Source organism: Felis catus, chromosome D1, assembly GCF_018350175.1.
Source record: "Felis catus isolate Fca126 chromosome D1, F.catus_Fca126_mat1.0, whole genome shotgun sequence".
NCBI classification, from domain to species: domain Eukaryota; kingdom Metazoa; phylum Chordata; class Mammalia; order Carnivora; family Felidae; genus Felis; species Felis catus.
In genome coordinates, this window is record NC_058377.1 from 15,575,999 (window position 1) to 15,603,696 (window position 27,698).

Consider the following 27,698-nt stretch of genomic DNA (forward strand, 5'->3'; position numbering starts at 1 on the left):
ACTCACAGACTCTAGACGGACTCTGAAGATTTGGGGGGAGGGGGCGGGGTGAAGGTGTTCCAGGCACTCTTACCTTAGAACGAGACATAGTCCTTGTCCACTAGGAACCGTCTCAGATAAAGACACACAAAGCACGTAGAGAGGACGGTGAGCAGCAGCGACCTCGGGGAGAATCAGCCTGCATCTGTGTTTATTTGGCCAACAGCACTTTTCCAAAGACTGAATTGCAGTGTCTTTGGGAGGACACTGTGGGTGACCCCTGGCCCCCATGAGCCACTATGGACACCATCCACGTGGCCTCCACAGTTTTGTATTTTTTTTTTTTTTTTTAAGTAGCCTTCATACTCAACATGGAGCCCCATGCAGGGCTTGAACCCACGACCTGCGTAAGGTTCAGGTCCTGCCGTGGGCGCACCGACCCAGGAGCAGGGGGAGGTGGGAGGAGGAAAGGGGGAAGGGGTCCGGGGGGAGGGGAGGAGCTAAGCTGCACCAAACAGCTGTCACCTCCTCCCTCTGACCGAGGACCGAGTCCCTCCGGCCCTACAAACGCTCCAGCTCTCTGACACAAAGGAAAGCACTTCGGAGCCACTAGGAAACAAACGGTGTTTTATTCCCTTTTGTTGTGGAGAGGATCGATCACAGCACGGAGGACAGCGGCCCGGTCACGGCGGCACGTCTGGTTGGATGTCACGAGAACACGACGGATGGGAGGGGCGGGGTCTGCTTGGATTTTCCATTCTGTATGACCTTCGACCTCTTGGCAGTTCCCTCCGCAGCAGGGCTGTGCCCACCTGCCCCGGGTCTCTAAGCCACGTGTAGCCGCTGCACTTGCCGCTCTAACCAGTAACAGGTGGAGCAAAGGGCTGGGGAGCCATCGCTGCTCCCCGACCGACGGGACGCGGCCAGAGAAGCACAGGAGCGCCTCCTCTCCCTGCTGCTTTGCGGGCCCCCACGGAACGGAGCCCCTCAGCCACTGCCTACCAGAGACCTCATTCAGGGACGGGAGTCTGAGTCCAGAAGCGCCGGGCTGTAGCTGGGAGTCTGGGAAGCAGGGAAGGTAGGAGAGAGGAGCAGGGTTCCAGAGCCCACGGGGTTATTGCTGAGAAGATATGCAGGGGGCACGTTCCCCAGGGGCAGACTAGAAGCCCGGGGCCCGGGATCCCGGGCTGCTCTGCGACGGTGCAGGGCAGATGAGGACCCCGGGGTGGAAGCCCCAAGAGGGAAAGGACCGTGGAAGGGGCACAGCCTGCCTGGAGGCAGAGCTGGGCTCACCAGCTCCTTGCCGTGAACCTCCCAATTGCCAAGAGACCCTCAGAACAGACCTGGGTCCGGACTAGAATACAGAAGCAAGGTTCTTGTGAATGAAGTGAAGAGAGGCCAAGAAAAATGATCACGGAGGTGATGTAAACCTTCCCAAGTCCCAAGACAACTGGCGACCCCCGCCCACACCCCCTAGCCCGACACCCACCCCCAAATCAAGAGAAGGGACTGGTCTCTCAGGGAAAAAGCGGACTCCCGGGAGTGGGAGATGATGGGGGTGGGGGCCCCAGGGGGGCAGGGAGGGGCTGACGGTGACACGGCTCGGCACCCACCCGGGAAAGCGAGTTCAGGGTCACTAAAACACAACATCATCCACAAACAAGCAGCCACAGAGATCACAGTCATCAAACACACACAGACACGTCACAGGACGTGGACGAGACCGCGGGCTGCGGGCAGGAGAGGCGGGCGTCAGTTGCATCGTTACGTTGAGGATCGTGTTCCAGGGGACGGCGAAGGGGCAGGGGGACACACACACACTCTTGGCTTCTCCTGGGGAAAGATCTGCTGCTGAAGTGGCCGGTGTTCTTAAGCATCAACACTTGCGTCTAAAGGTTCAAGCAGCTCCTCTCAGGTTCTGGGAGCTAAAGGGGGAGAGAATCCAAATTAAAACTCAACTCCGCCTCCTTTCTGGCGTCTTTACTGGCTGTCTCCCTGCCTTAACGCAGCGCCTGTGCCCCCCTTGAACCTCGCAGGAGACCCACTCCGAGCTCACGTCCCCGGGGACACAGGAGGACCAGGCTGAAACGCAGGGGAAGGGGGAGGGGCCTGGGAGAGGGAGGGGGGCCCAGGAAGGCTAGAACCTGATAGACATGGAAAGAAAATTGTTAAACCCGGGGTTTCTATTTCAGGACACCCCCAGTCGTGGCTCACAATCCCGAGACCTAAGAGAACAGGGTTTCTGAGGAAGTCCTAGTTTAGGAAAAAAAAACAAAAAAACAAACAAACCCCAAGCCTCCTTCCCTTGAGCCTCCCCCCACCACCCCCAAGATCGGACCTGCCAGTAGCCATAAATGGACAGAACCCCGAGCCACCAGCTAGGACGCCTGACTCCTGGATTGGCATCTAGGGCCACCTCGTGCGTAGGAGATCACTGACCTTCCCAAGCCCCGTCTAGGAGATGGACAAACTGAGCCCCGCGCTGCCCACCCACGAGGCTGTTGTGATAACACGATCTTGGATGGCTGTTCTCTCTGACCTCAGTTTCTTCATCTATAAAGTGGGGCTCAATCCCACCTGCCCTACTTGCTTCTTCCGGTAGGCTCAGGCAAGTCTGTGCGGGGCAGCATTTTGAAAACTAAGACATTTAACGGCAAACACTCTCCCGTGTCCCTACAATGAACAACGGAAGCAAATGCTAAATACGGTCCCCCTAACAGCTGAGAACTGAGAACGGCTAACGCTGGCATCGGGGAAGGGGGAGATACCCTATTCTCCCTAGTCCTGTGTAGAGTTAGCAAGTTTGATTCTAAAGTGTTGATGTTTTTTAAGCGGCCCTAAGCTACTTTCTGAACCATCGCTAAAAGCCACTATCTTTGAGCTACTCTGATACTAGGAGGAGTTCACGAACTGTCATTCTCTCCCAAGTCCTGCCCCCATCGCAGGGAAGGTGACCTTCCATTAACCTGGCCTCCGGTCGTGCAGAAGCAGGAGCCCTATTCCCCAGCCTTTCACCGCGCATGTGTGGTGCCCTCAGATGTCTCCGTCCATCTGTCCCGTTGCCCTTTCAGACACAAGACTCCCCAGCCTGGCTCAGAATAAACGCTGTGCCCGCTGCAAAACTGGCCCAGCACCTCCCTGAGGAATGAACAGTGACGGAGACAGAGGAAGACACGGGAAGACAGGATCCTACCTCCCTACCTGAGGGCTGCACCTCAGTTCTCTGCTTTCTGGGGCTCCGTTGCTGGAAAAAAAAATGGAACCGATTGCAGTGAACGGACCCCTCACCCCCACGGGCCACCCGCCGCAGCAGCCGTGCCCAGGCCTGACGCTGGAGGAGTCTGAACCGTGCAGCAAAGAGGGGGCTTGGCAGGATTTTGAGTCAGACAGACTTGCTGGTTATAGGAATTGGGCACATTCCTGAACTTTTCTGAGTCCCTGGGTTATCGAATGCGGATCGCGAGCCTCCGTCACGGGCCTGTGCGCACACGAAGGGGGCTCTATGAAGCACCTGTCTCGTGCCCGACACAAAGCACATGCCCTATAAACAGCGGCGGTCAGGGGTAGCAGCCGGTTTGGTGGAGGTGAGGGGACGGCCCAGAGCAGGGGCCCCGGAGACCGCTCTCCCCGCACAGACACAGGAGCACGTCCGGTTGGCTCTAGGGAGGCCACGGTGTCTGACCACCATCCCTCTCGGAGCCATCCGAGGACCCTCCCCCATTGCTTCTATCCCACCCGGGGCCGGTGGTCGTGACCGCTACCATTTGCAGTGATGAGGTTCTCCACCTGCACCTCCTCATCCCCCGGAGCCCTGCAAGAGAAGAAGAAGCTTCCGTCGGCGCTCTGTGGGGCAAACCCGCTGTCCCTGCTGGGGCAGGGCCGTCTGGAGCAGGCCCCTGAGAGTCACTGGAAGGCTGTGGCACTCTCCACCAAGGGGCGCGTGGGGCCGGGGGCGGGGGCGAAGCTGGGACTGAAGGGGTGTCAGGGGAACTCGCAGGCACCCTTCAGTGCCGGCCCCACTGTGCGCTGGGAAGGAGTGGCTTGAGGCCCCCTGGGGGCTGGCATCGTGTCCTGCCAGACTTTGGACTTGTGAGGTCCACTGCTGCCCCTGGTTTTTGCGGTAGACTAATGGGGTATGGGGTGGGGGGAGAGGTGAATGACGGAGCCCGAGCTCCTCCTCAGCCAAAGAGCCCCATGCACAGGTGACGAGCAGGGACAGCGTCGCAGGTCCTGTAGAGACGAGATGGACCTCCCGAGAGGCTCTGAGGCCCTCTGCTTCCCTTCTCCCAAGCCCAACTGTCTCAAGGGCTTTCAGACGCGCATCCAGCACCTTCTTGCTTCCCTCCCCTCCTCAATATACATCAGAAGAGAGTATACAATTCTGATCTCAATATACATCAGAAAAGAGGAGGGGCTAACCCTCCATGCTTTGCCCTCGTGTTTGCCAGAACATGCCTGGCACACGCCAGGGGGCCCCGCCCTGTCCCCTCCTAGCGTCACCTCCGATATCCACAGACACGCCATCCTTACCGGGGCTTCTGATTGAAATTGCATTTGCATCTGCGACCTGAAAGGCAAAGAAACCACCCAAGGTCACGCTCCCGGCTCGAGTTCAAGGTCACGCTCCTGGTTTGACCACAGCAAAGCTGCCACAGGGGGCTACATAAAAAGCACAGTTATATGTAGCAATCCTCTGTGGGAGTAGGGTTCTTCCGAGGTCAAGGTTCAACATTCAAATTCCTGGATGATGGCCGTACCACAGTCTGCTTGATCAGGCAAGTGCAGAGGGCTCCGCGCGGCCCGGGCTCTCGTGTGCAGAAAACAAACGCGGGGGCACCTCTCTCACAGCACTCTAAGGACAGCTCCTCGTTATCTCCTGTGACTCCCCGACCTCTGCCTACTGGACACAGCACCAGGACAGCCACCCTGCCCTTTCTGATGACCTTGTTTTTCATCAAGCATTTATTTTGTTCACTTTTCTTTAATGTTTATCTATTTTTGAGAGAGACAGAGACAGAGCAAGAGCAGGGGAGGAGCAGAGAGAGAGGGAGACACAGAATCGGAAGCAGGCTCCAGGCTCTGAGCCATCGCCACAGAGCCCAATGCGGGGCTCTAACTCATAAACAGCAAGATCATGACCTGAGCCGAAGTCGGACGCTTAGCCGACTGAGCCACCCAGGGGCCCCTATGTTGTCCATGCTGCCCTGTTTTACTGAGCACTTACTACGTGCCCCGCACCATGTTAGGTGCTGGAGATAACAGGGAGAACGGGCCATCTCTCTCTCCCCCCGAGAGAGCACGGCCGGGCTCCTACTCTGTTCTCCACTCCCCCGGCAGCTGCAGACATCACTCTACAGAGCCAACAGGGAAGGAACAAACTTACTCAGGATAAGGAGGATCCCCACGGAGAAGAGCACCACAGCAAACACCAGTCCCCCGATCCGCAGAGTCTGGTAGTCTGCCAAAGGAGCAGAGGTGACAGAAGGAAGGGGAGAGCACGGTTCCCGTCCCTGGGCGGGGCCACACCCCCCCTCCCCCCCCAGGGTTACCGTCCCCGCTCACCATAATGAAAAGGGTCCTTTTCCTTCTCCTGCTCAGCTGCTGAAACAATAAACGAGTGTGGGCAAGAGGAAGACAGCTGCACATCTAGTTCCCTAATACCCCACCAGTGTCACTTCCCACAAAGGGACTCCTGGGAGAGAGAGCCCATCAAGCAGAGGTGCCCGGGGAAGCACAGAAGGGCCTGCCCACTAAGGCCAGCCCGAGAGCAGAACTGGGTACCACTCAGAGCCCCGGTGCGATTCTGCGTGCACAGCACATCCACATTTCTTGCCCCTTTGCATTGTTACATTATCCCCCGAAGGCAGGGTCTGTTAGCCCCCTGTTACAGGTGGGGAAACTGAGACCAAGGAAGAACATGCGACTTGCACAAAGCCAGAATCTAGACACTGATGAGCGGGCCTGGCTCCCAAGGTTCAGGCAAAAAGTCTACAGGGACCTGGAGTGCTTGAGAGCTTGAAAGTAGAGCCTGCTGGACCCTCTGGGGAGAGGTGGGCGGGCTGGAACAGGGTCTGTGAATACATGCTGCCTTCCAGCAGTTTCTCTGCTGACTTCAACGGGGACAGGGGAGTCACTGATCAGACATGGAGAATCTGAGAGCCCCCCCAGCCCTCTGTCCCAAAGGGCCAGGACCTGGAGGGGTACTTACCACTGGCCAGGACGCTGGGAGCCAGCAGGCTGCACAGAAAGATCAGCACCACCTCCATGGCGTCTGGGGACAAAGGAAGGAAAGTGAGTCTCTGCACAGGAGACCCCCCACCCCAGCCCTCGGCCGGGTCAGGGGCCGCCGCGTAGGGCTCCCGGCTCTATTCCGAGTACCCTCCACACAGTAAAAGTTCAAGCCACAGAATGGAAGTGGCTGACACTTACTGAGCTCTTACAGAGGGCTCCGCACGCATTAATTTAGTTACTACAGCTGCCTACTATGACAATCAGCAGGCGCAATGACTGACCCGTTTTGCAGGCGAAGAAACACAGTTTAAAGAAGTTAAATGAGACTCCTGATAGTGAGTGGCAGAGCCCAGGTCCTAACCCCTCCACCACGCTGCCTCTCTGGTGCCGAAGCCGGAAAACCCCAAGGCTTTGGTGATGACCCCAGCTGCGCCCTCCTCTCCAGGCCATCCTTCCGGGACTTCCTGGCCTGGTTCCCCACAGCCAACACCCACGGTCGGAAGTTCGTTCTTCTAGGAGATTAAATGGGGCAGGTAAGCGAATGCCTCTCTAGCCCAGTCCGCCTACCAGGTGGGGCGGGAGACTTGCTGTTCACTGGTCTCCGTAGGGTAAACCCTGAAATGCCAACAGCTCTCCCTTAAGTTGCCCCCGACACCCTCACCTCTAAGGTGCCCCAGCCAATTCTTCCTCCAGTCTTAGTTCATAATCCTCCAGAAAGGCCGTTTGGTCAAACAAAGGCAACGCGCAGACCGGTTCTGAGTGCCAGCATCCTGACCTTCCCCTTCTGTCCGTGAGCTCATCGAGCCCCTGGACTCTGGGGCCAGGGGCCCCAGGATGGGCCATCCGGATGGAGGCAGCAGGCGGCCAGGGACAGATTTCAGTGGAGTCACACGCAAGTCACTCCTGCGCTTAAGGAAGTATGTTTGGTGAAGAGCCATCAAGGAAAGGCAGAAAGAAACCCACACCGGGAAAGCGCAAGGCTGTCTGTCTTCCTCCAGGGGGTGAGACTGGCAGTGGCCTGACCCCCCCCAGACCAGTTTCTAGTGGCCAGGACCATGCTGGCCCTGAGGGATCGCCCCCATTACTTGCAGTCCCCAGGCAAGCATCCTCAGCTGCCCTTCACCTCTCGGCCACCAGGGGTCAGAACAGCTGCATCCAGAGTCGCGCTGAGACCCAGCCGGGGACTTGGAGAAAGCCGCTCGGTGTTCATCAAAAGGCAGTAATTTGCTTCTAATGCCATCTCATCTATTATTTGTAATTTTTTCCAATTTTACATAAGTTTTACATTTTATACGTATAAAAATATATGTATCACGCCCGCATACATAGTAATAAGATGAACACTCATAACTTAAAAACTAGAACTTTGCAAGCAGCTGCTACATTTACCTACATTTTCCTCCAAATCGTCCCTCTGCCTCACTCCCAGAGGTAAACAGTATCCCGGACAATGTATATCCATACATTTTTTTCATATTCCCTTGTTCTTCCTCAAAGCATTTTTTCTTTTTTCTTTTTAAATTTTTTTTTAATGTTTATTTTTATTTCTGAGACAGAGAGAGACAGATCGTGAACGGGGGAGGGTCAGAGAGAGAGGGAGACACAGAATCCGAAACAGGCTCCAGGCTCCGAGCTGTCAGCACAGAGCCCGACGCGGGGCTCGAACTCACGGACCGTGAGATCATGACCTGAGCCAAAGTCAGACGCTTAACCGACTGAGCCACCCAGGCGCCCCACAAAGCATTTTTTCTTAATGAAAGATAAAATTCACACATCATGAAACTCGTCATTTAAAAACGTACAATTTTCGGGGCACCTGGGTGACTCAGTCGGCTAAGCGTCTGGCTTCAGCTTAGGTCACGATCTCACGGCTCGTGAGTTCGAGCCCCACGTCCTGTCTCCCTCTCTCTCTCTGCCCCTCCCCAGCTCGTGCTTTCTCTCCAAGTAAAAACATCCAAAAATTTTTTTTTAGTAAACACAAAGCACGCAATTCAATGGTTTCGGTATCCGCACAAACCTGTGCCACCACCATCACTAACTGCAGAATATGTTCATCACCGCAAAAAGAAACCCCATACCCACTAGCCATCGGTCCCATTCTGCACCCCGGCCCCCGGCCCCTGACAACCACTGACCTACTCTCTGCATCTGCGGACTCGCTTATTTTAGACACTTCACGTAAAACAATCATACGCTATGTAGCCTTTGGCGTCTGGCTTCTGGGATTTAGCATCACGTTTTCAAGGTTCATCTATGTTGTGGCCCGTGTCAGAACTCCATTCCTTTTTATGGCTGAGTAATATTCCTCTGTATGGCTATCCCTCCCGCTCTTCTTCAAAATCTATTCGTCATGCACATATTATCTTAAGAAGATGCGGGTCGTGGAGCTTTTTTGAGCTTTGTAATGATCATACTATGTTGCTTGCAGTCTTCTGGGACTGGCTATTTTTGCTCAACATTGTTTCTAAGATTCACCCATTAGGACATGTAACCTTCGGTTCATTTCTTTCCAACGTTGTGTAGTATTCCACTGTGCAGCTTAATTATCATGTATTGGTTCATTCTCCTCTCACTGGAGATCTTTTTGGCTTTTCCCATCTTGTGCGATTATAAATAATGCAGCTGTGAACATTTTTATGCGTGCTGCACAGCGTAAGACGCTTTTTCTTTCTTTTTTTCTTTTTTTTTTTTTGCCATCATTTTCACAGGAATACTTTTTACGTCGGAACCCAGTGCAAATACATATTCACGTATACCGGGGATAACAACATCACAAAACAACTCTTAACCTTAAAATGAATGATGCCCTCTGACGGTTTCTATTCTGATTCCCTTTTTAAAATAAAATGGTTAGACCCACTAACGGGGTCATACCGCAGTAGGAAGATGTATATTCTAGAGACAGGCCTAGGAGTGTGGTCACTGGGTTGTATAGTACAAGTTGTCAACCTCACAGAATACTTTCGGATTGTTTCCCAAAGCGGTCATCCCCGTTTCGACACCCCACCACACCACCTGCACGACTGTGCCTATCCCTCGGCATCCTTATCCACACTTGACGTGGTCAGCCTGCTTAATTTCCGCCAACCTAGAGGTGTGAAATACGGTCTTAATCTGCTCGCTCATTAAAGGAGTCGGGCTTCTGTTCCTTCATCGGCCACGTGTCTTTCAGGTCTTCTGCTCACTTTGCCAATGGGTTGGGCATTATTAGTATTATTCAGGTGTTATTCTGGATATGAAATCTTTGTCACGAAGTACTGCAAAGGTCTCTTCCCTATTTAGCGGCTTTTCATTTTTTGTTGTTGTTTTTCAATGAACAGAATTTCTGAACGCTAACGTAACTGGACGCAGTGTTGTTTTTGTGCGTGTCTTGTTGAAGATACCGTCAGCCTGAGTCAGAAAGAATTTTCTTCTGGACATATTACAGCTCCGTCTTTTACATTTAAATCTTCATGTCACCCAGAACTGTTGTTCACGTGAGGCAGGAGGCAGGGATCAAATTTTTACTATTCAGGGGGTGTATCTGCTACTACAACTTCCCTTTCGATCTAGGGGTCGGTCTCTGTGTCCCCGCATCCGATTCCGTGTCTCCATTGCTACAACTTGACAGCGATCTTCCCGTGTGGTAGGAGAAACTTCTCTCTTCCTCTTCCCCCTCTTCCTTCAGGAATATCTTCCCTCCTCTTTGTCTTTCGCTCTTATATATAAATTTTAGAATCAGCCTGCCAAATTCATCTGAAGCTGATGGGATTCTCACTGGAATTGAGACAGTGGATCTGAATCTTGAGTCTCCTATCCATAAAGGAGTCTTGAGACTCCTATCTTGAGTCTCCTATCCAGTCTGCCTTTCCATTTGTACATCCTTTTCAGCGTCTTATATTGGTTTTATAAATGCTTTCACATAGGTCTTGCACATCTCCCACGAGATTTATCCCTAGGTGCCTTATATTTCTTATTGCCATTTCAAATGCAATCTCATGTGTGTTTTCTAATTTTCGCTGGTACAGAGAAAGGCAATTGAGTTGTACATATTGATCTTAAATCCAACAATCTCACTAAACTCTGTTAATATTTCTAATAATTTACTTACAGATTTCCCCTGGGTTTTCTCTGTCGACATATCATCTGCAAATGATACAGTACTGTTTCTTCTTTGCCAGTGCTTACACTGTTGGGTTTTATTTCTGGTCTTCTGTACTGCTAGGCCTTAGAGTAAAATGTAGAATACAGGCAGTAATACAGGACACATACACATTCACACATGCAGTCTTATTACTGGTTTTTATTTTTTACTTGTATTTCATTTCCGTGTGTGTTTATTTTTAATTCTTCCCGGCTTTACTGTGATGGGACACCTAACATTGTGTACGTTTAAGGGATGATGATTTGATGCATGTTTATGCTGCCACATATTGCCACAATAAGGTCAGTTAATACCTCCATCACCTCACATAATTATCTTTTGTGTGCATGGTGAGGAATGATAAAGAAAATATGGCATATATATATGTACATATATATATATTGAAATATCATTCAACCATAAAAAGAAGGGAATTACTGATTTTAAATAGATTTCTTCTAATGTTTTATAAGTCCCCCTGTAATCCTGGTTTTCCAAGATGTTTCTGTTTCACATCAATTATGAATGAATGTTCTGGATCTATAGCTTTTAACCTTTAATCCATCAACGAAGTAAATTATGTGCGTGGGTTATCTAATGTCAAATCATCCTTACACTACTGGGATAAAACCAGTGTATTATTGTCTTCCTAATAAATTGTTGGATTTGGTTTGTTGCTACCTTGTTGAGGTTTTTGCGTTTATGTGCGTAAGATTGGGCCGTAATTTCTATTTTATTGTGTTGACCTTGCCCGGTTTGGGGATCATGATAGTCCTGGCCTCACAGAACAAGTATTTCCTCTCTTGCTACTCCCTGGAAGAGTTTGCAGAAGACAGAAATAATCTGCTCTGTGAACACCTGGTAGAATCGTATGACTTAGTCGTCTCTTTGTGGGAGGATTTTCAATTGCCTTTTCAATTCATTAATGGCCATGACACTCCAGATTTCTCTTCCTCTGGAACATATTCAATGAGTATAATTTTTTATAGCGATTTGCCCTTTTCTGCTTTCAAATTATCAGAAAGTTGCTTATAGCATTTTATACTTACCCTTAGAAATCACTAACTTCTGTTGGATCTGTAGTTATGTCTTTTTCTACATTCCTAACGTTGTTATTTGTGACGACTTTTTTTTTTTTCATCAGCTCCACCAGATGTTCACTCATTGTATGTCTTTTCAAGAACCTGCTCTTGGTTTTGCTGATCCTTTTTACTGTGTTTTAAATTATCCTTCATTCTGCCTTTACATGTTCTTTGGGTTCATTCTATTATTCTTTCTTTATATTTATCTTTTGATGTTGGATACCTGGTTCATTAATATTTAGCTTTTCTTGTTTTCTTTTTTTTTTTAATTTTTTTTTAACGTTTATTTTTGAGACAGAGAGAGACAGAGCATGAACGGGGGAGGGGCAGAGAGAGAGGGAGACACAGAATCTGAAGCAGGCTCCAGGCTCTGAGCCATCAGCCCAGAGCCCGACGCGGGGCTCGAACTCACGGACCGCGAGATCGTGACCTGAGTTGAAGTCGGACGCTTAACCGACTGAGCCACCCAGGCGCCCCCTTTTCTTGTTTTCTAATATCAGCATCTAAGACTGTAATCCTCCAAGTGCTATATTTACCCCAACACATGAACTTTGAAATGTGGCTTATGGCTTATTGTTAAGTTCTCAGTACTTTAAATTTGCACTGTAACCTCTTATTTGACCCCAAGTGTTATAAAGCGGTGTGTATGTTAAATGTCCAAAAGTATAGTGATTTTAAATTACTTTCATAATTGACTGCTAACTGAAATGCATTGTAGTCAGAGAATGTGGTCTGAGGATACAGATGCCTCAAAACGTATTGACCTAATATATGGTTAGTTATTCTAAAAATTATATTCCATTTATTAGAAGACTAAAAATTCCTTCATTGTTGGGAAGAAAGTTTTATGTGCCTATCAAGTTAAGATTATTAAACTGTGTTGTTTAAATTCCTACACACTTTATTTTTTTTGACTGGCCTCTCAACGATAGAAATAGGTGCTTTAAAAGATACCTCTAGGAGGAAGGATTTATATATTTATCCCTGTGTTTCTTATAATATTTAACCGAAAAATTAAAATTGCTGTATTGTCCTATGGGTTGGATTAAATTCTATTTCACTTGCCACCTTCTTGTGTCCTTATGTGTTGTACGTATATTTCATCATCTTGTAAATGGCAAAGACCTAGATTTAAAAAAATTTTTTTTTCTTAATTCCACCTGATAATTTTCTATTAACTATCAAGTTTAGCCCATTTAATTTTATTGTGACTATTGACATATTTGGTCTGATTTGTTTCTCTTTTGACCTTTTTTTTTTTTTTTAGATTTTTTTTTTTTTCTTCTTCACTTTCTCCCTCTACTGGTTAAGAAGTTATACACGCTATTTCTAGTCCTTTAGTGGTTACCTTTGGAATTTTACCATGTGTGTTGGCTACAGACTGAATGTTTGTGTCCCCCAAACTCATATATTGAAACCTAATTCTCAATGGGATGTAGTTAGAGATGGGCCTTTGGGAGGTGATTAGGTCATGAGGGGGAGTCCTCATGAATACCATTAGAGTCCTTACAAAAGAGAGCTCTCTCACCTCTCCCCCCAAGTGAGGCCTCAGTGGGAAGATGGCCATCTGTAAACCTGCTTTGCCAGCACCTTGACCACGGACTTCAGCCTCTAGAACTGTGAGAAATAAATTTCTGTTGTTTGTAAGTCCCCCAGTCTCAGGTACTCTGCCGTAGCAGCCCGAGCAGACAAAGACAGTCTTTGATTTAACAAAGTCTAAAGTTAAAACGTATCATAGTTACTGGGTATAACACCCTTCCTGAAAGAGACAAAAACACAAATCACCTCCCTCCTAATACATGTGCTATCGTACAAAATTTCAGTTCCGTTTTCGATTCTATGACATAGACATTAGAATGTATATTTCATGGAAACATGTTTGTTTAGATTCACTCGCATGTGTGGTAGCCGGCCTTCAAGACGGTCCCCACTACCCCCTGGTATTACATCCTTGTACAGTCCCCTTCCACACTGCACCATCTGTGTGACCAATAACATACAGCAGAATTGATATGTCCCTTCCAACAAACAACAGATTATAAAAGGCACGATGGCTTTCTTTTCTGGCTTGTGCTTGCTCCCTTGCCCTCTCCCTCTCTCCAACTGCTTGCTTTGAGGGGAAAAGGCGTCTGCCGTGTCTTAAGGCTCCTCCAGCATCCCTGCCGAGAGGCCCAAGTGGCAGAGAACGGAGGGCCTCAGTTCAGAAGCCCGCCAGGAAGGAGACCTGCCATGAACCACGTAAGTGAGCCTGGAGGCAGATCCTCCAGCTTCTACACGATCCCCACCCCTGGCTGACAGCCTGACTGCAGCCTCGTTAGTGACTCGGAGCTGAAGCTGCTCCCTCGCTCCTGACCTCGGGAACTGTTTGAGAGAACTAATGCTGTGGTTTGAGGTTCATTTGTTATGCGGCAGGAGATAACCGATACGTTGTCTTTACTAACTGATTTCTTCATGATTCTTTCTGCTGAACCTCAGCCATGCATCAAGACCTTTTCTTCACTCCTGAAGAACATCTTTTCACAATTTTCTTTAACAAAGATCTATTACTTACAAACTCAGGTTTTGTTTACTGAAAATGTTTTCATTTCACCCTTCCGGTGGACAAACTCTTAGGGGAATCCCAGGAATTCTGACCTCCTAATATTCCGGCCTTGGTGTGATGCCCTCCCCCTGAGTGGGGACCGCTGCTGGGACTGGTTGCTAGCCAGGAGAGGGGCTGTTTTTTGGGGTTTTTTTTTAATGTTTAATTTTTAGAGAAAGAGAGAGGGACAGAGTATGAGCAGGGGAGGGGCAGAGAGAGAGGGAGACACAGAATCCGAAGCAGCCTCCAGGCTCTGAGCTGTCAGCACAGAGCCTGACGCAGGGCTGGAACCCACGGACTGCGAGATCACGACCTGAGCGGAAGTTGGACGCTTAACCGACTGAGCCACCCAGGTGCCCCCTTTTTAAATTAATTTTTTCAATAGGAGAGGGGTTTTTGGCAACAGGGTCCCTCCTAGGAGCAGGAAAGACACACGTTAAGGGTTCCAGGGAAGCAGTTACTGCCATGCCTTCCCCTCAACTCCCCCCAGATCCCTTTCACAGCTGCTGAGGTTCAAGTCCATCCTACAAACACACACTGAATTCTAGAAAGAGCCACCCTCTTCTGGGCTCTGCAAGGGATACGTGGGTAAACAAGATACAGCTTCAGCTTCCAAGGACTGGCAGGGTTTGGAAGCAAAGGGCTCGAGTACATCAGCAAGTGCGAAGAGAGCTTCAGGAGACGTAGAGACTACAAAGGAGGGTCCATCGGGGCAGGGAAAGGGGGAAGCAGGGATTACCACACGGAACCTGGGACGTTCCCATGGGGGAGCTGACATTTCAGCTGGACCTCGGAAGGAGGATGGGATTCTGATGGACAGGGGCAAGAAGAGAGAAAAGCCAGGGCTCCCTGGCAGAGGAAATAACATGAGGCAAGGCAGTGAGAAGGAGAAATGGGAGGCAGGGATAACAAACAGTACTCAGTTCAAGTTCAGTTCGAGTTGAGCCTCGAGGCACTCCTTGGATGATGGCTGCCTGAAGTGGCCACCTCACCTCAGAAGGATTCCGAATGAGGTCCGTCAGGAGAGGGGGCCTGGCCCCATTGGTAATGTCTGCACAGCACTGGAGGGTCCGGGACAGCAATCTGCCAAGTATTGGCCATTTCTAGAGCAAGACACCCTCCAAACAGTGAACGATCCTGTTGAGCGAGGCATGAGGGGTGGGTGGTGAGAATTCTGATAAGTCAGACTGTGGAGGCTCTCGAATGCCAAGCCGAAGAGTAAAGGCTCGTCTTTGTGTTCCGGAGAAAACATTTCTGATCAAGTTACAGTGTGCTGAAAGAAATACTGTTACGGATTTGGAAAGTGACCAACTCCCTGTTCCTCCAACCTGCTGCCCAGGCCTGGCCTCCACCAGCCACACCTCAGCACAGGCCTCCTCGGGGTGACTCTCGGCCCCTGCGCCCACTTTGCAAAGTCTCGTCGGTACCGTTGGCATTGCCCCTGAGTCAAGTGGCCAAACACACACACAGAGCCTCTGCAAAGACACACAATGCCCTTCTCTCAATGCTGCACCAAGAAACCCCAGAGGGGCCTCCCCTCCCTCCCACACAACCGCCCCTGTGCGTGCCACGCCCTCCCAGTTCCCACACATTCATCTCTCCCAGGAGGGAAGCAGGGCCCTCTGGGGCTGGCTAAGGGTGGGTGCGGGAGGGGCAGAGAAAGAGGCAACAGAAGTGAGAAGTCTCATTTCCGGGTCACAGAGTCTAAGGAGTAGATGGAAGAAAGGAGGGAGGGATCTCTGGAAGAGGGAGAAGCAAGGCTGAGGTGGGCAGAGCTGGGAGAAAGGGTTCAGGAAACCACATTGGCCTCCAGATGCACGTGAAGCCCCGGAACCCTGCCTGGGGGGAGCCTGAGGACCTGGCTCTCAGGGACAGGGTCTCAGGACAGTGGGGGGAGGGGGCTGGGGGGCGGGGTCCTGGCCCCCTTACTCTGCTGCTCCCCAGCTCTGAAATTCCACACCATCTAGACCACCCTTCCCGGGGGGGCGGGGGGGGGGGGAATAGGACCAGCCACGTTTTGCTTCCTCCGTGGCCCGTGGCATCTTATGAGGAAGACCTTCAGGTTTCCACTGGTGGTTCTTCTCCTCCTTTCCACGTTCACAGTTACCTCTGTGTCGGTAAACAGCTGACATTTCAGGTGACAGCAACCCTTCCACGTTAATTTCGCTCCCCGATCTTCCTGCCTTTTGCACAGTTGCTTTCTGCGTGTGCGGGAGAAAGCAATCGGAAGAGCTTCTCCGGCGATTATCTTTCCATTCTGAGTCACATAATTTCACATAATTGCTGGGTAAATGCTGCTCAGAAAAAGAAGCCACTAGTTGATGATATAGCAACATACGCTCTATTATTTTTGATTCCATGCAGCAGTGAGGTAGATCAGAATACCCAGTTCCATTGTGAAAATAACTGCAAAACAACCTCCCTCTAAAGCGCACAGCCTCCAAATTACAGTGGAACTTGATCATCTCACGCTCACGCCTCTCTCCCTCCGCCCCTAAAGCCTCGAGCCCTGTCCAGTGCATCTGGCCTGCCTGTCTTTCTTCAGGCTCAGCCCGTCAGAAACATGCCCAGAGGGATCACTGACGCCTGAGTCCTGGCAGGATCCCCAAAGAAACACGAGCCCCACCCCCCACTCCAGACAGGACATGCTGGATGGGACCCGTTTATGGGGCCACAGAATGCCTGGGCCCCATTGTTTAGGCTGACTGGTCACCCTCGACTGGGTAATCAGATGCCAGGGGACACGACTTAGCCTGTGATGTATCCAGATCTCTGCAACAAAGAAGCCCGTTAAGAGAAGATTCCACTGTGTATAAATAGGACAAAGCCAAGATGTGAGGTTTACCAGATGGAGCTGGAATCACAGCATGCCAGGGTCAGAACGACTGAGATAAAAGCTCTTACTTCTCATTTGAGGAGACCGAGGCCCCAGCAGAGCAGTGATGCGGCCAATTCACACAGCTAGCCAGGGCACAGAACTGTCTGCGGCTCCCGTCTGAGGCTCTGGTGGGCTCAGACAGGGAGACGGGCAGGCCAGGCCTGCAGGACAGGAGGCCACGAAGGCAGCCGGGAAGGAGACAGGAATGGGGTTGCACCAGAGCAGTGAGAGGGGGTGGGAGGGAAGCACCTGACAGGCTCCTCAGCTCTCCATTAGAAGACCACCTTTGACTGAGGACATTCAGGGGGGCAGCGCTGGCTTCTGGAAGGCGAGAAAGAGTATCACGTCCAGAGAGACCTTCAGGAGGCTTGGAGCCCCACTCTTAGTCTCCCAACGGGGGGGTAAAAGACAGGAAGGCAAGAAAAGAAAAATTAACAGTCCTTTCCAATGATCCCGGCCATGCCGTGTGGCTGATCTTGGTGCAGGTGGCTATTACCTATAGCCTAGATCTGGACAGCCTGAGGCTCGGCGAAGGACCAAAAAGAGAAAAGGCCCAGGACTAAAAAACGTCAAGGACAAATTGGTCTGATTTACTGACAGAGAGGTGGGTTCTTCAAGTTCCTAAGACACTGGGAAGTCTGACTGTTTGTCAGGAAAACAGGACCAGACTGTCTGATCTATTTGTGTCAAGATCGTATTACAGACGGGGCACTGGCCCCAGCAGCCTTTTCAGGCCTCCTTCGCCTGGGATTCTGTGAAAGGGTCGCATGTGCACCTCATGAGTGGTACCAATAGTTCCGATGACACGTGCTAACGGATGGGGCTCGGGGAAGTGGCCAGCAGATAAAGCCCACACCCGTGCTGTACCTTGATGAGAACGTAGGTGTGATAACGCCTCCGTGCTGGAAAGACTGGAATGTTCTGGATCCTCTCGGGCACCCCTTCCACCACTGAGGTCTCCCTGCTTCCCCATCCACGCAGGGACAGCCAGGCATTCCGACACACCCCCACCTCCTTTCGCACACAGAGACCCTGTCCTCCCTGCACCGCTCCCCACCTTGCTGCTTCCCACCCCGGATGCTTTGGCCTAAAGCTCTCTCGGGCTTTTCTGTCCCAGAATAAAGAGAAAGCAAAGAACAAAAGGCCAGTCATCATCCACTTGACAGCTGTGTCTGCAAGAGCTCAAGGGGGCACTTTTCCAGGCTCCGTCCTGCTGAGCCCAGAACTCCCTTGGCTCCTTCTCTGCCACGCGGCTGTTTGCAGGATGGGGAGGGTGGAAGGGGGGGGGCGGGTTTGCGCCTCATCTCATGTTCCACGTGACCAGTGAACCTGGAAACGGCCAGGACCACACTGTGGCCCCAAACCGCTACGCTCCGGCCTTGAAGCTCCCCAACCACAGGACCCTCGGCCCCTCCCCCAAGCTTCATCATGTGTAAGATACAGGCTGGATTCCCGATCATCTTGGGCCCTCTTCGGGGAAGCTGCTCAAAATCCCCCTGCCTCATATAGCCACGTGACCTAGCTGCGGCCTCCCTACCCGTAGACGCCTCGGTGCAATGTGCAGCCCATCCCCCACCCCAGGCCAGGGCGCCTCCGCCTCAGGTTCAGGTTCACGCCCACCAGCCAAGGGCGACAGAACACGGACCTCCTGAAGAGGGACGCTCAGGCCCGGGGTTCTCCCCGCAGCTCACACATGGCCCAGTCCCCACTCACATCACACACCTCTCGGGGCACAGCCTGGACGGGAGCGTGAAAAGGAAGGCGGAGGAAAGACAGGGGAGTTTTCGAGGTGGTAGGAAACAGTGAGCTCGGTGGTAGGAATAAAGAAGCAAGGTGCTGGCAATGGGGGGTTGGGGGCTGGGGACAGAGGCCTGCCAGCAACATAGCAGTCCTTCTGTGAACCCCATGGAAGGCAGTGTGAGGAATGGAAAAGTCTGAGGTGGAAAGCCCATATCCGAAGCCCAGTCTTGGGGCCTGGAGTGGCATAAGAGGTGATAACAATAATCATGATGAGTAGCCTAGGAAGTATATATTACCATCAAACCCATTTTAGAGGCAAAGAAACTAAGGTGGAGAAAGAGAGGTCCCCTGGCAGGTGAGAGCTGGATTCTAGGCTTCGACCCAGCTTTGTGGGCTTCCTGCTGGGAGCCCAGAACTCATCCCAGGGGAGGGCCACCTATACTGCGGCTCCCTGGAGGCAGGGGAGGGGCGGAGGGGGGGGGACACCGCCCCAGGCAGCTGCCACTCTGTTCTTGCTCCTCCCCCAGCCTCTTAGGCTGAGCTCTGCACGGGGGCCACAACAGAGGGCGCTCCTGTCTCAGGGTGAGCCTTTACCAACCAAGCTCCCTGGAGTCTCTAGCTTCATGCATATTCATACAGTGAACACACAGTGCCTGCCAGCTCACCCCGGAGGGAGAATTTATATTCCCTTGTTGGACAGAAAGCTGTTTACTCAGGAGGGTGATTTTTTTTTTTTTAACAGATTACAGAATTGCACAGCTGATGAGGCTGCATTTGTGCCACACCAAGTACTGTTCTCAGTGGTTTAAATATACTAACTCATTTAATCTTTACAGCGGCTCTAGGGAGTGGCTCTGATTTGGATCATCCCCATTAGACAGATGGAGAAACTGAGGCCAGGAAAGTTAAGTAACTTGCCCAAAGTCCCAGAGCTAGAAAGTAGCAGAGCCTGGATTGGAACCCAAGTAACGTGGCTCCAGAGTCCTCGCCTTGAGCCACTCTACTCACCTGCCATTCTGCCTCTCAGTGGTTTTGTGGCCTTGAACAAGCTACTCTACCTCTTGAAGGCTTTGCTTCTGAAACGTAGAACAAGGGTAACGACATGTATCTCAGGAGCCATGAGGATGAGAAGAAATCACTTTTGTGTGTCGACAAGTACACTGGTCGGCCCACGCCCTTCCCTTCTGGGAAGGGGATCTCCTTTCGGAGGGGAGAGGGCGCCTCCCCCACCCCAACCCTACGGGTCTCCTGGCTAAAAGGAGCAGGTCTGAGACGTCAGTGGTCCCCCAGGGACTGTCACTTGGTGGGAACAAAGGGAGGAAGGGTCAAAGCAGCCAAGCTGTGAAGTTGGGGGGGGGGGGTGGCGGGGAAGCCTGTAGGGGAGTCAGTTCACTTGTGGGAACAGAGGAGCAGGGAGAAGGGAGAGGGAGCAGGTCAGGGCTGGGTGTGCTCCAGCCCCCCCAGCTCCCACACCAGTGCTGTGCATCCTGTGGTTTGGCCCCGAACGGGGCACCTGCCTTGTCTAACCAAGCTGGAGTTGGCCTTCCGTTGTTTGCACTGGAAACAGCTGTCAGGTCAGAGGCGAGTTCCAGGCCGGGCGAACAGAGACTGCTCTTTAAGCATCAGCGGCTGATAGTATGACTACGGTCGCTCCCCAACTCCTTCCTCAGCTTCCCCTCCATTTTCTTCTACCTTCTCGTGGGAAATGGGGAAGAGAAAGAGAGAACGGAGCCAGGGAAAGGGCCCTGGTCCCTCCCTTCCTCCTCCAGCCACCCTCCAACCTCTGAGGGCTCCGGCGTCCTCCTGACCGGTGGGAAAGGGCCCTCGGCCCTCAGAAGACACAGGCAGGCAGACAGAGGGCCTGGGGAGGCCCCCCCAGAGCCACTGCTTCCTCTGGCCCCAAGAAAAACTGCCAGTGTCATCCAGGGCCACAGACAGGCGGCATGGGGGAGAGCGGGTCCCACCGGGGCAGCCGGAGCTGATGACACGTGGGCCAGCACAGGGCAGCCCCAACCCAGAGACACAGCAGCAAGAGAAAGCAGAAGAGGAAGGAAATCCCAGAGGAAGAGAAACTGAACAGGGGAGACACCCAACGGGAAGCTCGAGAGGAGGCTGACAAAGGAAAGACCCGATGAACCAACCAAGCGAGGTTGGCCGAGGGCAGAGTCCCGGCAGAGACCGAACGCGAGGAAGAGAGACACAGGCGGCAAAGCAGAAAGGCCGGGACTGCTGTGAGACGAGCCAGTCTGCTCTGAAGAAACACCAAACAAGCCTTCGTGCCACCGTCCTCCCTGCGAGGCCCTCTCTGGGCCCCCACCCTACCCCTGCATGCCCTAGGCTGGGTGCTGAGACTCACAGGCACAGGGTCAAGCACACTCATGCCTCGGGCAGCCCTAATCCCCCTGCCTCTTGGGTTGAAGGGGCGTTGGGACAAGGTACACCAGGACAGAGACTCTTCCACCCTGGACCTCCGAGTGCACCTGTGGCTGCTGTCAAAGAAACGGGGAGCACCCTTCCTGCTCCCGATCCCCGCCCACGGGGGGCCGAAGGGGCCGAGGGTGGCGATGGCGATGTTGATAAGATCATTTGCAAGACAGCCTACTTACCAGACGGCTTCACAAGCACTAGCTCAAAGGAGTATCACAACCACGTGTGACGTTGGGGAATCGGCCATTTTACGGACCAGAGGAGGTGAGGCCCGCCGTGACTCGCCCGCGGCCCCGCGGCAAACGGTATCGGCTCCTGAGTCTCTGGGGGGCCGAATGCTGACGGTGCCCTTCCAGCTCTTGCTGCCTCCCTGGCCAGTGTGGCAATGTTTGGGGACTAAGGGAGATGAAAATACTGGCCCTGACCCCACGCCCCAGCTGGGCTCATTTGATGGGCGTGCTCTGCCCCCAGGCCAGAGGGGAAACACGGGTAAGCATAACGCAAATTAAGTTAGATAGCTGTGTTTAACTTCCGCACGCACGCGTCATGTCACTTTCATCCTTCACAGCGGCCGGCTCAACTCTGCGCTGTCCACTATGACCGATGTCAGGGGAGGGCTGGGACCCCGGAGCCCCCTGGGAGGAGACGGGAGGCCTGGCCTGTCGGCCATCGCCAAGCCCCGGCTCACAGTTCTGCCCCTTCACCCCCAGCTGACGCACCCTCGTGTCCCTCCTCGGCCCCCACTGCCCACAGCAGCTGCCGGGTACCCTGACGCTCTCTGGCCCGCGAACATCAGCGCCTTCATGCCGCAGCCGGACAGTGTCCCACACGACCCGCAGGCGATCCCGTCCACCGGAGCTTGGGGAAGCCAACAGAACTACCAGCCCAGCCCCCAGCAGCCTTTCAGAGCAGGCTGCCAAGCTGCAGATCCCCCCCCCCCCCGCCTCCTTTTTTTTCTAGAATGGCTCAGAATTAGATCAGGGTATAGAACTGAACGAAAGACCACCCCTCCTCAAAAACAGATCCACATCCACAACATTGTCCCACGGGAAGATGCTTTAGCTTCACCAAATGCTTCTTTTCAAATACTGTCCGATCCTAACGGTCGCGTATATTTCAGCCTGCATTCTTAGATCAGATTGCTTTCCAGACCGCGGAGATGGGCCTGCATTTAGGCGGAGCAAAGAAAAGTAAGGTTGGGACAGGGCGTAACTTGGGAGAGAATGGCACTATTCTCCTTCCGGGAATCAAATTAACACGGCTTTATTGACGGCCTGCTTTTGCCTGGGCAACTTAGTCATCACCGAGGGTACGACACACACACGATCACTGCCTCCAGGAGCTTACAGTCTAACAGAATTCACAGGGTCCCCCGTGCCCCCCAGCCTCCACACTGCTGTCGGACCTGACAGCTCTTTCCAGGGCAAACAACATGGTCCCAGCCATGCTCCCTCCTGCAATATCTCTACGATCTGGCCTTCTCTCTCTCCCCACCTCTCGAAATCAATAAACTTGAAAAAAAAAATACAATTTATATAAATAAATAAATAAATAAATAAATAATAGAAAGTTTTTGGGGAGTCTGGGTGGCTCAGTCAATTGAGTGTCTGACTTGATTTCAGCTCAGGTCATGATCCCAGAGTCATGGGATCAAGCCTTGCATTGGGCTCTGCAATGGGTGAGGAGTTTGCTTAAGATTCTCTCTCTCTCTCTCTCTGTCCCTATCCCCTTCTCATGGTCTCTCTAAAAAATTTTTTTTTTAAAAAAAGAAAGAAATGGGGCGCCTGGGTGGCGCAGTCGGTTAAGCGGCCGACTTCAGCCAGGTCACGATCTCGCGGTCTGTGAGTTCGAGCCCCGCGTCAGGCTCTGGGCTGATGGCTCAGAGCCTGGAGCCTGTTTCCAATTCTGTGTCTCCCTCTCTCTCTGCCCCTCCCCCGTTCATGCTCTGTCTCTCTCTGTCCCAAAAATAAATAAACGTTGAAAAAAAAAATTTTTTTTAAATAAATAAATAAATAAATAAATAAATAAATAAATAAAAAAAGAAAGAAATGTTTTACTGTGGTGTATAAATACCTCTAAGTCTATCCATTTTCTACCCTTCCAGTATTTTCTCCCATACTTTCAGCTAAGATAGTCGATTCCTGTTTCCTGCTGTTCCCACCCCTTAGAATGCCCTTCCCTAAACCAAAAAGAATATGAAAACAGAGAGAGACAAACCCTAAGAGACTCTTAAATACAGAGAACAAACTGAGGGTTGCTGGTGGAGTGTTGGGTCAGGGGTGGGGGGGGCTGATGGAGTGTTGGGTCGGGGCTGGGGGGGATGGGCTCCATGGGCAAGGGGCATTAAGGAGGACACTTGTCGGGATGAGCACTGGGTTTTTTACATAAGTGATGAATCACTAAATTCTATTCCTGAAAAACATTAGTTAAAAAATAATAAGATTAAAAAGAGAGAGAGAGAGAGAGAGAGAATGCCCTTCCCTAACGTGCAGCCAAGGTTGAAAAATGCTGTCTTTGTCCAACGACCTCTCCAGCCTACGGACTGAACTGTATGCTTCTTTCCCCCAGACTCGACGTGCACCTGTTGCCTGTCATTGGCACTGACCCGGCACACCGCACTTTCTGTTTCAGGCTCTCTTTAACAAGGCTCTCCTAGCTGAAAAGTCTCTGTGCCACCCCGTGACTTGCAAGAACAGAGGCCGGACAGCCAGCCAGTGAGTGCTAGCTGACAGACAGATGTTTGAAGGAGCACAGCTGTAATCGCCAGGCCCTAGAATTGTGTCCAGGAGGTGTGGGGGGCACCGAAAACCCGGTCCTATCAACAGCAACCGTGATGATTCACACGGATCGCCCGTACCCTTGCATTCCGCCTCTGTGATTTTCCTCCCCAAAACCCATAAGCCCGGTCGAGTCACGAGAAGAAAGTCAGACAAATCCGAGGTTGAGGGGTATCCTACCATATGGATGACCAGTCCTCCTCAAAACTGTCAAGGTCATCAAAAAAAAAAAAAAAAAAGGCAAGTCTGAGAAACTGGCACAGTCCAGAGATGCCTAAGGAGACAAGACAATTGAGTGGAATGTGGTATTCCAGACAGGATCCTGGAACAGAAAAAGGACATTAGGTAAAAACGAAGGACCTCTGAAGAAAGTACGGACTTTAATTAATAGCAATGTATTAGTGGGGCGCCTGGGTGGCTCAGTCGGTTGAGCGTCCAACTTCAGCTCAGGTCATGATCTCACAGTTCGTGAGTTGGAGCCCCACGCTGGGCTCTGTGCTGACAGCTCAGAGCCCGGAGCCTGCTTTGGATTCCGTGTCTCCCTCTCTCTCTGCCCCACCCCCACTCACGCTCTGTCTCTCTCTGTCTCCAAAAATGAATAAATGTTAAAAAAGTTTTTTTTTTTTATTTCAGTTAAAAACAAAACAGCCCCCAAGCCCATCCCATCACCTCCCACGTCTGTTCACCTTCCTGGCAAGCAGGGTGCAGCCTTGTGCCCTGTTCATGACGTCTGACGCTCCTGTGACAGAGGCCAGGCTTTTACAGCTCAGAAGCACAGAGCCAAAATCCAGCAAAGGCTTTTAAAGCTGCATTTAAAGCAAGTGTTTTGGGTCTAACCAGAGGTCACTGATGGATCTGTGGCCTCCAGAGGAAAATGCAACCTGTTCCCTTGATTTGCATTTTAAATGCCCGTCAAATAAATAGTAAACATCAATTATTCTGTTTAATAACCTAACTTGAAATGACTGGCCCCTTACAAAGTTCCAAAGAGGGGCTGATGAACAGACAGCACTCTAAGCCTGGGATTAAGGGGACGGCAGAGGGCCAAGGGGCCTGAGTTACTGAATTCCCTGCACTACCCCAAGGCGGCTATAAGCATGACAGGGCACCTCGGGCCCAGACCATCATGCTGACACTTCCCAGGGTGGCCCCTTCCTCTTGAATCCCTCTCATTGTCTTGCGGGGCCTCCCCGAGTGTCCCCCTCTCTGGGTCTGCCCCCACCCTCCTTCACTCACAGAGGAGGGCGCCCCCACAGCGGAGGGTGGGAGGCTGAGCCCACAGGTCCCTGTGACTCAGAGCTATTTCTCTGGAGCCCAAACCCAATCTAGCCTGGCTGCACAGGGGGAGTGGGAGGGACAAAGGTCCTTTATTATGTAGAGAGGACTTATTATTTCAACCCAGAGGCACCTTTATCTTTAACATGGAGTTCCTTTGGGGGAAGAGACACACAGTCAAAGGAAAAAAAGAATGGACCACGCAAAGAAATAAGGCCCTTTCCTTGGAAAGGGATACACAGAGTTCACAAAGCACAAACACAGGCCTGGTTTCTAAAAATTTCCCTGGAAAGACCCCAAGCTGACCCACCAGTGGGGGCCCGGTGCCTCGCTGGCCCCCCGCTATCCCTGCCAACTGTGACGATCCTCACGTTGCCATCCCAGCCACTGCCCCAAGAGCTCTTCCGGACAGGACAGCCCAGAGACACAGAGCAGGGCTGTGTGGCCGACTCTGGCACAGGCCAGGGACACAAGTTGCCCAGAGTCAGGGAGCAGGACTGTTTGTTGCCCGCCGGCTGCAAGCTCAGAGGGCCCAGGCCCCTTCCCCTAGGGGAACTCGATCTTGTTCCAGGGAACCTAGACGGTGGGCAGCATCGCACAGGAGCCCGGGGCTGCCCCCCCGCCCCCCGCCCCGGGCAGGCTGGGCAGACGTGAATGAGTCAGGCCAGCAATGGGATCACCTCCTCCACATGCCCGCTGACAAAGGCCCATTCAAGAGAGGCCAGACAAGCATTCCCAGAGGCAGAAACAGAAACTCAGAGCAGCTGCCAAGGCCAGAGGCCCACAGCACCCTGCCCACGGTCAGACCACAGCACCAGGCAGCTTGGCCAGGCCCCTTGCCCTTCCCCATCCAACAGCCCAGCTCCTGGAAAGCACAGCTCTGGCCTGCACGTCCCAGCCTGCAGGGTGCTTTGAATGTACTCACATCGTCTTGCTTCGCAGAGGCAGGGGTGGGAGCATGGGGACAAACCCTGACCCCAGGGAAATCTGCCCTGCCTCAGATGGCAAGGGTGGGTACACGTGCACGTTCGGAGGGTTTATACAACCTCGTGTGCCTCCACTCCAGGAAGCACACTGTCCCCTCCCTCCTGCCACAAGTCTTCCTTCCCCTGTTCCCGCTGAGCCAAGGCCCCTACCTCTTCCCACGTATGCACTGCCACCACTAGTGTGTGTCTCCTCCATCAGACTATGAACTCCCTGGGGGTGGAGGCACAGGCTAGGCATCCTCGGGGCTCCAGCGCTCAGCAAAGCAGCCGCTCAGTAAATGTCGATTCCCCACTGCATGGATGTTCCGTATGATTATCCCTTGTGGTTAATGATCCAATCCCAGCTCAGAACAACCCAGGCACCTGCATAGGCTTCTTCAGGAATTTAAAAACTTTCTCAGCGCCCCTCCCTTCCACTGCCTCGTTTCTGCTCTCTGAGGCTCTGTCAAACCCCACTCACCAAAACGCTATGAGTCAGCTTCCCTCCACTGACCTCAGACCTTCGGCATCCTCCAGACCCCGGATGGGGTCGAATTCTTGTTTTCTGGATTCTACCAGGGGAACCGCCCCCGCCGCGACGGCGCATGGGCACGAAGGAACGCATGCCTTAGGGACGCGCAGGATGCGTTCCTGGGTCTGAGCGACTGGCAGGGAGGCAGTTCTGCAGGACAAGTGGGCTTTCGACACCTCCTGGTGGGCGAGGACTTTCTCCCATATGTTCAGTTCACACATGCTCACTGGACTTTCTCCAGGTGCCCAGCACCATGCCAGGCACCGTGTGGGGGACAGATCCTGCCTTTGAAGAGGTAAGGAAGGTGGAGGGGAGGCGGCGGGCCTCGTACTCTAGGCGGAGAGTCAACAGGGCATTCAGGGGGCCCAGGGGGAGGAAAGCACTTCTGTTTACTGGGAATTAGGAAAACCTATTTGCAAGAATGAGCACTGGAGAGGAGCCTCGGAGACTGATGTAACGACAGCGAGTTACTCCATTCCCATAATAATAATGTCATCACTGTTATTATCGTCACAGCAAATATCTCCTGCTTACTACATGCCAGGCACCGTGTGAAGCACCTTATACAGCTCACCTCCATCATCCCCATGCTCGTGTGACAGATAAGGAAACTGAGGCCGAGAAAGTTAAGAAACCTAGGAGGCATCAGAATCCAGATTTGAACCCAAGTCCGTGCACCAGCCTCTGTTCGGCAGGCCCGAGGGAGGGCTTGTTCCGGGTAGGACCTGAGCACAGGCAGACAGGAGGAGAACACAAGGCCAGGGATGCCCCACCTGGGGACAATGCCCGGTGCATGGCCACACCCAGGTTACGAGAGCCCCAGTGCTGATGCCCAGGCACCTGTCCTTATTAAGGGACCACGGAGAGCCACGGGAGGTGTGACGTAGCCGGACTCCGTCGGCGGCACCGCCGGTCAAGTGGATCGGGGCTGAGAGAACAAGGCAAGGGACCGTCACAATGGTCTGGGTGCCAGACTGCAGCTGGGTGAGGCGAGAAGGGGTGTGGGGACCTGCGAGCACGTGCCCACGGGAGAGGGATGGCAGGTTACGTATGTGTCAAAAAGGGAAAGTGTGTGCACGTGTGAGCCCACGTGCGCATGAGTGCCGGG

The 27,698-nt window shown here is 52.4% G+C and overlaps 1 protein-coding gene across 8 annotated transcripts in view; it reads right to left on the minus strand.

The window, feature by feature from the left end:
* Window positions 1–586: 586 nt before the first annotated feature.
* FXYD6 (FXYD domain containing ion transport regulator 6) overlaps window positions 587–27,698 on the minus strand; it is a 31,434-nt gene continuing 4,322 nt past the window's right edge. For 2 of the 8 annotated variants that reach the window (XM_023239148.2, XM_019811350.3), the window contains exons 2-8: window positions 6,188–6,250; window positions 5,542–5,580; window positions 5,363–5,437; window positions 4,510–4,546; window positions 3,741–3,790; window positions 3,181–3,223; window positions 587–1,904 (exon numbers count right to left, since the gene is read on the minus strand). In XM_023239148.2, coding sequence (XP_023094916.1) covers window positions 3,195–3,223; window positions 3,741–3,790; window positions 4,510–4,546; window positions 5,363–5,437; window positions 5,542–5,580; window positions 6,188–6,245 — 288 coding nt within the window. In that variant the 5' untranslated portion in view covers window positions 6,246–6,250 and the 3' untranslated portion in view covers window positions 587–1,904; window positions 3,181–3,194. Of the gene's footprint in view, window positions 1,905–3,172; window positions 3,224–3,740; window positions 3,791–4,509; window positions 4,547–5,362; window positions 5,438–5,541; window positions 5,581–6,187; window positions 6,251–19,622; window positions 19,645–26,229; window positions 26,471–27,698 lie in introns of those variants that run through there. The other 6 variants (XM_023239147.2, XM_019811347.3, XM_019811346.3 and 3 more) reach the window with 6 other exon arrangements.